Consider the following 11563-nt stretch of genomic DNA (forward strand, 5'->3'; position numbering starts at 1 on the left):
TTTAGAGTGTATTCGATTCCCTTAAACAATTAAACTAGGATAGAATGATTTGAGAAAAATTTAAAATATGTTAATTGTAGCGATTTAATACAAAATAAACAATGACTTCCAAAAAAAGACTAAAACATCAATTTTTCAATGATTTCAAAAAAAAATTAAATACGTTTTAAAATACACCAAAAACCATTTTGAGGTATACAAAACCATCGTAAATATCAGCCAAAAATATAAAAAAAATGATTTTCCACGAAACAAAAATTACAAAAATGCTCAAACTATACCCCGTCTAAAGGCGGGATTGGGTATTAGAGGGTTGATCACGATTTGTAAACAGTATCGCACCATAGTATTCGCTGCAACCCTACTGAATGTTCGCCTGAACCCCACCGGAATGACTCTCAAATTGTTTTCTGTGAGTCCCTGTGACAACCCCATATACATTCTTAAATCAAGATAAGAAAATAACCCCCCCCCCCCACTGATTGAAAAACTATCTATAAAACTTCATTGGGTTGATGCTAGCTGCAACTCAAAAAGTATCGTGCGTCTCCATATCCATCAAGAAACAATACTGATTCATTTTTTCTTTTCTTTATTCTATCTCCAGCAACATCCGATGGCGAGGTGGCGGGTTCCAGTTCGGAAAACGACGAAGGCCTCCGGTTGGGTCACATCAAAAGTAGTGGTGGTGGTTGTGTTGGTGGCAGCGGGCCCGGTGGCCAACAGCAGCAGCAACAGCAGCACCATCACGGCAGCCACCAGACGTCTCCTTTTGGTCGGCGGCACTTCCCTCGCGATTCGGGCTGCTACGAGGGATCTCCGGTGCCATCTTCACAGCAATCCAATCACCATCACCTGAACCACCATCATGGCAGCCACAGCAATAGCAACAGTAGCAGCAGCAATCAGGGTGGACAGAACAGCTCGTCGGACAACGATACGAATAATTTGGACTCGGTGGTGGCCCAGTGCTCGAATGAGATTCTGAAACGGGTCGAGGGTGCCCGGCGGTTTAAGACGACCTCCTCGGATGGCAGTGGGAATGTGGCGAAAACGATGAACCGAGCAACGAAGAAGGGTGGTCTGCTGGGGGGAGGTGGTAGTGGTGGAAGTGTGGTCGGGGGAGATGATATGACGATACGAAGCAGCAGCGGGAGTGGAGGAGGGGGCGGGGCGTTGAGCGAGAAGTCGAGTGATTCTGGAGTGAGTAGTAGCAGTTTGTCGTCGGGGCCGATTAAGAATAACCTTTAGCGGAGTTTACTGTTGGCGAGCGAGGGATGAGTGGGCGCGTGGCGGAGGTTTGGCGAGGACGAGGAGCTGGATTTGGATGAGCAGGACGAGACGACAGAGGCCTATAGGTAGGTAAGGGCCAGGGAGCTTTTTTTTATCTTGCATTTTATCTGTTAAGCACACTGCCAAATAATGTGACGAAAGGAAATAGATTCTTTTATAAATGTTCTAGTTTAGGTACGTGTATTTGCTTTTAATGAATGGACTACAGTCATTGTTAAATGGTGAAGCTGACATCTGGAAGAATCTCTATGTTTAGAAAGTCACATGAGGAATCTTAAATTGTCTAAATTTGGTGCTCTATGCCTTACACCCTGCCGCTAGGCCGAAATGCCCGTCATCAGAATCGTAGGATTTCTCGCTCGAAATTTCAAAGTGATAAAACTCATTCATAAAAATTCAAAGTGCATATGATGATGGGTACTTTTGACGTAGGACTACGTCTTTCTTTTCTATACCGGGGTATACTTTGCAAAAACCAAAAATCGACCGCGTCACGAAATTATGAAAAATTTCAAACGTTAATAACTCAAAAAGTAAACGATGGATTTTTCGGATTATAGCTTGAATCGATGGGAAATCTGCACAACAATTTTCTACAATACTTGAAAGTTACTATTTTCAATCATAAACTATTGAAAAATTGAAAATTGTTGACCCATCTTTTCACTGACCAATCACGTGCAAGCAGAATTTTGGATTTTTCCTTGCGGTATAAAAGCATTCTGTTTCTGCTGCGTGACTGCAGAACTGCCCGTTTTTCAAGAACGCGAGGCAAACAATAATTGAATACCGAAAAATCAATGATTTCTATGAAAATTCAGTGATACACCGCAACAACTCACCTTAGCAAGTGAATATAACTGATTACAAATGAATGATCCCATCTGTGGCAATAACCAGGGCTGGATTTAGGAATTCGGGGGGTCATGGTCATGGTCCCGGGACCCCACATCTGAGGGGCCTCTACAAATCTCACTTTAAGGATAAAAATGTGAAGCAAGAAAAAAGTAACGCACGATAAGGATATTTTAAGCATGTGGCATAGGCTGCGGTTTATTTAAGTTGTTGGAGCCTGGAATTCGTAAACTCTTCTAGATTCAAATGACACAAAAAAAACCTCTGAGTTAGAGCCAAAAATATTGAAATTTAGAGGTGGTGCAATCGCCTCAAAGTTGAATTTTCGAATAATAAAAAGGTGTTTTCACTTCAGGTACCATAACTTTCAACCGATTTTCAATCTTCTGAAGACTGGGTATTCCATCTCAGTTTTAAGAATGTGTAAGCAAATTTTCATTGGTAGAATCTTTGAAATGTTACTTCAAAAGTTTCTTTATGCTTCAGGAGCTCTAGGTAAATTCCACCAGGAGATGCTCGGAAGTTCCACAGGAGTTGCTAAGGAAATCATTCATACTTTCCCTGGGAATATCTCCAGGATTTCCTTGGAAATTCCTCCAGAAGTTCATCGGGGATTTCTCCAGAAGTTCCTTGGGAAATCTCTTAGGAGATTGTCGAAAATTTATCCAAGAATCCTCGGGAATTTCTCCAGGAGTGCCTCGGGAATTGCTTTAGCAGTTCCTTTGAAATTCCTTCAGGAGCTCCTCGAAAAATGGTACAAGAGTTTCTTGGAAATTGTTCCGGGAGTTGATCGAGAATTCATGCAGGAATACCTAGAATTCCTCAAAGAGTTTCACGGGAATTCCTCAAGGAGGTTCTCGGAAATTCCTACAGCAGTTCCTCGGGAGTATCTCCAGAAAGTCCACGAAAATTACTCGGGATTTCCTCCAGAAGCTCCTGGGCTATTTTTTCAGGGTAGGCATTTATCGAAGAGTTCTCTGGGAAACCGTTCAGAAGTTCCCATGAAATGCTTCCAGGAGTTGCCCGCGAATTTCTGCAGAAGTTCCTTAGGAATTTAACCAGGACTTCTTCTATAGAATTCTTCCAGGTGTTATTTTCAAAAGCTCTTCCAGGAGTTCCTCGGAAAGTCATCCAGGAGTTCCATTGGATTTCCTCAAGGAGATTCTTCGGGAGGTCTTCGGGATTTTTTTTCCTGGATTTCCTTGTTTTTTTTCAGAAGTTTCTTGGAAGTTCCTCCAGAACTTCCTCGAAAATTTCTTCACGAGTTCCCGATAAATTTCTCCAGAAATTCCCCGCAAATTTATACAGAAATACCTTGGGAATTTCTTCAGAAGTTCTTCGAGAATTTTTACTGCAGTTTTACCAGAAGTTCCTCGTAAATTCTTTCACGAAATACCCACATAACTTCATGAATTCCTTCAGAAGTTGCTCGGCAATTTTCCTAGTAGATCCCAGTACTTTTTTTTAGGACTTAACAGGATCTTCCATGGATCTTCCATCCATTCCTTTCCTTTACATTAATTGTGTAGGAGTTTCTCAGGAGTTCCTCCAAGAGTTCCATGTGAATTCTTCAAGGTGTTCCTCAGAAATTTCTCCAGGATTTTCTCGGGAATACTTGAAGAAGTTCCACGGGAATGCCTTCAGGAGTTTCTCGGAAATTTCCCCAAGAGCTCCTCGGGAATTCCTCCAGGAATACCTTTAGGAATTCTTTTGAAATTCCTCGGAAAGGTATCCAGGACTTCCTCGGGAATCTCTCCAGGCGTTGCACGGAAATGTTCCAGGAGATCCCTGGCAACTTTTCCAGAAGCTTCTATGAAATTGTTTCATAATTTCCTCCGGAATTCCTCTTCAAGATTTCTCTAGGAAATTCTCTGGGAATTTCTCAAGCAGTTCCTCGAATACTTTCAGGAGTTCCTTGGGCGTTCCTTCAGGAGTTCCACTGGATTTCTTCTAGAAAATGCTTGTCCACGAGTTGCTAGAGAAATCTTGCAGAAGTTCTACGTGAATTCACTCAGAAGCTCCTCAGGAACATCTCCCTAAAAAACTTCCAGTAGAACACTTGGAAGAATTTCTAAGGAATCTCCGAAAAACTCCTGGTGAAATTCCCGAGGAATTTGCCAAGGAACTTCTGGAGGAATCCCCGGGGAACTCCTGGAGGAACTCTTTGTGACTTCCTGGAGGTGTTCTCAGAGAACTCCTGGAGAAACTCCTTGGGAACTCTTGAAAGTATTCTCAAAGAATATTTGGAGGAATTTCCGGAGAACTCTTGGAGAAATTCCTGGAGAAATCCTGGAGGAGTTCGCTGGGAACTCCTGTAAGAATTTCCTGGAAACTCCTTTGAAATTTAAGGAGGAATTTCCGGGAAACTTTTTTGGAAATTCCTGGGGAATTCCTAGAGGTATTCTCGTGAAATTTCCAAAAAAAACTCTTATGAGTTCTTGAGGAACTGCTTGAGACAATTTTAGAATCATTTCTCAGAAGTATCACAGAAGGAATTCTGGGAGAACTCTTGGAGGAAACCCGGAAAGTGCTTCTGGAGGAATCTCAAAAAGAACTGTTGTAGGTAACCATAAAGAAATAACTAGAAGAGCTCCAGAAGGAACTACTGGAAGAATTTCAGAAGCATAAAAAACTGGGGCATTCCCAGAAAAAAACTATTTAAAGAATTCCACAAGGATGAATCCCACACGGAACTCCTGTAGGAATTGTAAATTCTTTTATTTTTCACATCCTTCTTACAGCATCGTTTCGTTGAAATGCTGTCAGATAAACAAATGTCAAAATTACTCACGGAAAAAGGAGGAGAGCACTCTACTTTAAAAAGACACTACACCGTCTTCAGCCAGAGGCTGCACAGACTGTATATTACCAACACGAGACAACGGACAACACACATAACACCCAGTGGCCCAATGGAGAATTTTCCGTTTGACGAAAAGTTTTCTTCCAGAAAGTTTCACTACTGAATATCTTTCTCACCTCGTAGATTTCCAATTTGGTCTTGAGCCATTTGGGCACTTGCCGCCAACTAAATCAATTTCATACCAATTGATTTGATGTATATTTTTCATCTTCGGAAAAGCACTAACACGGTCATAACTTTTTTTGTTTTTCGATAGATTTTGATGAAATTTTTACAATTTCCCGAAAAACTCTTCTAGTTTAGCATTCCGGAGACATAGGCGCCTGGTCCACATGGTTCCGGAGTTATTCCGGATTGCCTTGGCTTACCAAAATTGGCCACATACATTGCACAACGTATATCTCAAGATCCCGATAAGGTAGAAGTATACTGTCTTTGGCGAATTTGTTCAGCAACTTAAGAACTAACTAGCAACGGCGACTGGTTCGCGATTCGGCCGCTAGACGGCGCCATTGTCAAAAATGTTTAAACACTCATATCTCAGAAACCTGAAAAGATAGAACGATGCTGTCTTCGGCGAAGTTCTTCAGCAGGCTCAGAACTATCTGATAGTAACGTCTTTGGTTTGGGATTTGTCCGCTAGGTGGCACCAGGGTAAAAAGTGTTCAAACTTCTATATCCCAGAATCCTGATAAGATAGAATGATGCGGTCTTCAACAAAGTTCTTCAGCAAGCTAAAAGCTGTCTGATAGTTGAGTCTTTTATTCGTGATTTATTTGTTAGTGAGCTAAAAGCATGGCGTTTTCTGAGAAATTGTTCGGCAGGTTGATATCTATCTGGCAATGGCGACGCTAGGTGATACCAGCAATCAAAACGTTCAAACAATTTTATCTCAAAAATCTAAAAACGTCCAGCAAATTGTTCTGAAAGAATAAGAAAAAGTAAAAAGACCTGGTATCCTTGGTTCTGATATTATTCGATAGGTTGCGTTTAGTATAAAAAAAATATATACTTGTATGAACTGAACACCCTTATGAAGAAGAAGTATTCCGTTTTCAGCATAGTTGTTCAGCAGGAGCAGAGCTATTTGGCAGGGTAGGCGTCAACTACGGTAGTGCAAGAGGCAATACTTTTACACCGTCTTTGACCCCCTGCAGATAAATTTTGTCACCCCACAATATTGCTTCTTTTGCTCTGTTGTCCTTCCGGGAATGTCTCCGGGAATTTCTACAGGAATTCTTCCAGGATTTTTTCCAGGAATTCTTCCGGGAATTTTGCCAGGAATTTGTCTGGGAATTCCACCGGGAATTTCTCCAATAGTTCCACTGGGATTTCCACAAGAACTTCCTCCAGGAATTTCTTCACGAAATCCTCCGGGAATTCCTCTAGGACATCCTCCAGAAATTTCTTCGGGATATCCCCCAGGAAATCCTCTAGGAATTTCTCCGGGGATTTCTCCAGGAACACTTTCAGGGATTCCTTCAGGAATTCCACCGGGAATTTGTCTAGGAATTCCCCCGAAAATTTCTCTAGGAATTCCACCGGGAATGTCTCCGAGAATTACTCCGGAAATTTCTCCTCGATGTTCTCTAGGACTCTCATCAGGAGTTCCAGTAATTCTTCCGGATTGTTTCCAGGATTTCCTCCGGAAATTTCACTGCAATTTTCATTTCCTCCAGGATTTCCTCCATTAGTTCCTCCATGAATTCCTCCGGGAATTTCTTCAGGAATCCCTCCGGGATGTTCTACAGGCATTCCTCCAAGAATTTCTCCAGGAATTCCTCCTTGAATTTTTCCAGGAGAATATCTCCGGGAATTCCTCCGGGAATGTCTTCGGAAAATCCTCCAGAAATTCCTTCGAGAATTCCTCCATAAATCCCACAAGGAATTTCTTCAGGAAATCCTTCCAAAATTTCTCCTGGAATTCCATTGGGAACTCCTTTAGAACTTCCTCCAGGAATTTCTCCAGAAATTTTTCTTGAACTCGCATCAGGAATTCCTCCGGTGATTCGTCCAGGAACTCCTCCGGAAATGTTTCCACGATTTCCTCCGGGAATTTTACAGAGAAATTCCCCAGGAACTATTCCTGGAAAATCACCGGGAATTTCTCCAGGAATTCCTCCATGAGTTCCTGCGATTACTTTTCCGGGAATTCTATCAAGAATTTCTCCAGGAAAATCCTCCGGGAACTTCTCCAGGAAATCTTCCAAGAATTTTTTGGGAATTTCTTCAGTAAATCTTCCAGAAAACCGTCCAGGAATTCTTTCAGGAATCCCTTCAAGTATTCCTCCGGGGATTCTTCTGAAATTCATTCGGAATTTTCTCCAAGAATTCCTCTGAGAATTCTTCTAGGACTTCAGGAATTCCTGAGGAAATTTCTCTAGGAACTTCTTCCGGGATTTTTTCCAGCCATTCCTCTGGAAATTTCTTCAGGATATCCTCCTTCCTGGAGGAATCCCCGGAAGGAAATCCTGGAGGAATGTCCGGAGATTATTCCTAGTGGAATCCCTGGAGGGAATTTCTGGAGGAATCCTCGGAGGAATTCTTGCAGAAATACCTGGAGGAATTCCTGGAACAGCCCCAGTAGAAGTCCTAGAGAAATTACCGAAGAAATCACCGGAGGAATTCCTGAAGGAAGTCCTAAAGGAATTCCCAGTGGAATTCCAGGAGAAATTTTGGAAGGATTTCTTGAAGAAATTCCTAGTGGAATATCTGGAGGAATTCCCAGAGGAATTTCCGGAGACATTTCCGGAGGAATTTCTAGAGAAATCCACGGAGGAATTCCTGGGTTTTCTGAAAAAAAAATATCACGGAAGGCTTCCTGAAGAAATTCCTGGAGAAATTCCAAGTGGATTTTCTTGAAAAAAAAAACAAGTTTTCCTGAAGAAATTCCCGAAAACAATCCTGGGGGAATCCCTGGAAGAATTCCTGGAGGATTTCCCGGACAATGTCCTGAAGAAATTTCCGAAGCACTTCCTGGTGAATTTCCTGAAGAAATTCCCGGAGATATTCCTGAAGGAACTCCTGGAAAAATTCCCAGCAAAATTCCTGGAGAAATTCCCAGCAAATTCCTGGAGAAATTCTTGAAGGAATTACTGAAAAAAATCCCGGAGGAATTCATTCCCGGAGAAACTCTTGGAAATTCTCAGTGAAATTTTCGGAGGAAATCTTGGAAAAACTCCCGTAGGAATTCCTGAAAAAAAATCAAGAAGTACTCCTGGAGAAATTACCGAAAGTATTCCTGATGGGAGCAAATTCTGGAGAAATTTCCGGAAGAATTCCTAGATAAATTCCCGATTCCTGGAGGAATCCCTGAAGGAATTCCTGGAGGATATCCCGGAGAAATTTCTGGTGAATGTCCTAGAGGAATTCCCGGAGGATTTCCTGAAGAAATTCCTGGAGAAAGTTCTTGCAGAAATTCCCGGGAATCCCCGGAAAAATTCCTGGAAAAAAATATTGATGAAATGGGCGTTTTCTGCTGAACAGTAGATATGGTCCTCCCAAAAGTATCAATATAGGGTATGTGTTCCATCAGTAATCTCACGCTCCCAAATTCATCCTATTCGAAAACAAGCTATTACGGTACCGATTGATTCCGTTCTTTTTGTTTTCATGCGTGCTCACTTCTAACAAAAAATACAAAAATATGAAACAAAACAAATAACGCTTCAATCCTTTGTTTTTCGTAGGATGAAAATGGGAGCCACATGCTTAATAAGGGAACCAATACCCTACATACAGATACTGTGAACTTAAGAACAATAAATACTAACAGACACTTCACTTTTTCACCAAAATGAATGTAAGCCAGTCGAAATGAAACAAATCCTCCATTTGAAAGAAATGTCCGCTCTAAAATGACCATTTTATCATCTCAAATTGTTTGTGTTTTTGACTGTTGCTCCTTAGTAGAAATAGGCTATTATTTCAGAAAAAATCGAACCAAACCAAATGTCTTCGTAACACATGCCACTTTCTACACGGAAAAGAAAAAATAACACAAATTGAGAAAAAAAACATGAAATGCGTACCAACGATCCCTAGATCAACGTAGGTAAGAGAACACTTGTGATATGTAATAAATTATCTGTTTTTTTAGTTTTTGTTTTTGTTTGGTTTCGGAAAACGACGTTTTCCTTGTTGTTTTGTACATGATCGACTCTCCAAGGCGTGTAAACTAGTTTTATATACATGTTGTAGTGCGAATCTCGAAGTTCTCCAGGAGAACTATTCCGTCAAGCTGTTAAAACTGCCGTCAATCTGTTTTTCTACGACGCACTTGTAGGATTATTCTGTATAAAAGTGTACCATCTTTGTTATCCATGTTCTTTCTCGATTGCATTCGAGCGAGCGGTGAGTAGAAAAGCAATAGTTAAGAATCCGTAAACGAGTGAGCAAGACAATTAAAGACACGGATCTAGAGAGATTCCGCACATGTCGTAGAACTTTTTGTACATAGATATTGATTACGATCAAAGAAGCATTTCTACATTTCACGGAAAGAATTTGTTTGTATATAAATAACATTGAACCAAGATCACTGAGCATTTAACGAGAATAAAACGAATTTAGTCATATTTTGTCTCTTCAAAGCATAGCGTTAGAAAACATGAAAAAATCTTCCACAAAATCCTGATTGGTCAATGACGTTGTAAAAAAAGAACCGTATCTTGCAAATCCAAATTAATATCAAAGAGTAGCAGAATTCTCGTTTAACCTAGAAAATAGTAAACAAATCAACATTTGAATGTGATTATATTTCGCCAAAAACCACAAAACTGGTATCGAGCAGCAGAAGACCGAAAAGCCAGGGTTTCAACAACACAAACAACAAACAACAATAATAGCAAAACAAATTAACTAGCAGAAACAACAGTAAACCGGAAACACACAAAAGTAGGACAAACAAATTTTAAATCAATTGATAGTTAATAACTCATCGAATAGGAAAAAAATGCAACCAATCGAAGCTTCATGTTGATCTAAACAATAAAATAGACAAGTAATACTGATGATTTCACGTTATGTTAAGCTCTGATGCTTTTACCCCAACACAAAACGAAGGACTTTATTTGTAAATATACTTTAGCGAAATGTAAGATTGGTGTAAAATATTGAAACCTTGTCCGGATGAGATCAGTTGTCCATAGCTGATTGTTTCCCCGAACGTACTCTCGAAGTGAATGCGCAAAAATCTGAAACCTGCAATCTTGGTTGACAACGTACCAAATAGAAATGGACAAGCGTAGTTAGAATTTCCACTTATACATATTGTTTTTATGAAACTGTTTATCGAATTTCCACTCGAGGAAGGCATCAAGTTTTAGCAATCGGAATTCTATTGTACATAGATTGAGGACAATTAAATTATTTATGAAAAAATGTGAAACTTATAAAGCAAATCAAAATCTTCAACAGCAGCAAATCGATTATTAGTCACGATATCATATAGAAGGAATGATCAACAGACGAAAATAAATTCAATTCTGAACCATTAACCGATATGTTTTATAACAAGGAAACAGCATCCGAAATCCTATGAATGATTGTGACAATCAGAAAGACGCTTCCAAATATTCACACACTTCAACAGCAAATACGCCTCTCCAAAAACCGCACATAAAGAAACAAGACAAACATTTTTACACGACTAACCGAAAAACGGAATCTATGTTGCTATTGTTGGCATTTCCGATCCAATTCGACGGGCCGGGCAACGGCATATATTTTGTCCTCCGGCGCAAACAGACACAGTCGTCCCGGCGCATTCATCCCGGGATCCCAGAGAAAAGCGATATTAAAATTCAATTTATAGATCGCTTTTGTGGGAAGCTATTTTCAAAGAAATCGGTCCACCAACCCGGTGGCATGACAATGACTAACCAAATCTGCCAGAAAAGCTTTCATGTTATACGTCCCGTCGCAATCCATACCTACATGTACATATGCAGAGGCCAGGAGAGCGAGCGAACGTGATTTGTGTTTGCACACAACTGAAAACGAATGAAAAGCGCTGCAGCACAACGTGGAAAATTGTGTGCAAAGTTTGCCTTTGAAGCGAAGGGTGAGAATAAAGGGGGAACATTTTTCCAAGTGTATTAAATTTTCATTCGATTCTACTTCTATTTAGTTAACCGGATAGAAAAACGACCCAGGTTGGAGTCCTTTTGTTCCGAAAAGTGGTTATCTCTAAAATAGAGCTTAGCTAGCTTAATAATTCTATTCACGTCTAGTTCGATAGCAGCCAACCGATTGACTGAATAATCGACAAACGGCATAAATACTGATCTTTTCGTTATTAATTCACATTTTCGAGTAGAACATGGACAACTATTGTCCCAGTCAATCAATAAGGATGACGTGATTGATGACGCCTTTCTTATGTATCAAAAGCTCCGCGAATTTGGTAAACTACTTATTCTATAAAATTCAACTTCTTCGTCACGTGAAACAAGTATAATTTTATAAAATAACAGGAAGTTATATGTAGCCAAACCAGCCATTTTGCAATTTTCAATCCGCATAACCAATAGAGACAATAAAATATAGAGA

At 40.3% G+C, this 11563-nt stretch overlaps 1 protein-coding gene across 1 annotated transcript in view; it reads left to right on the forward strand.

Moving 5' to 3' along the window:
- LOC109400126 (uncharacterized) overlaps nucleotides 1-10509 on the forward strand; it is a 195983-nt gene extending 185474 nt beyond the window's left edge. Inside the window, exon 16 of the mRNA XM_062846218.1 lies at nucleotides 608-10509. Within this exon, the coding sequence (XP_062702202.1) occupies nucleotides 608-1251 (644 nt within the window). The 3' untranslated portion in view covers nucleotides 1252-10509. The remainder of the gene's footprint in view (nucleotides 1-607) is intronic.
- The last annotated feature ends 1054 nt before the right edge of the window (nucleotides 10510-11563 follow it).

Source organism: Aedes albopictus, chromosome 1 (genome assembly GCF_035046485.1).
Source record: "Aedes albopictus strain Foshan chromosome 1, AalbF5, whole genome shotgun sequence".
Taxonomy (NCBI): Eukaryota; Metazoa; Arthropoda; class Insecta; order Diptera; family Culicidae; genus Aedes; species Aedes albopictus.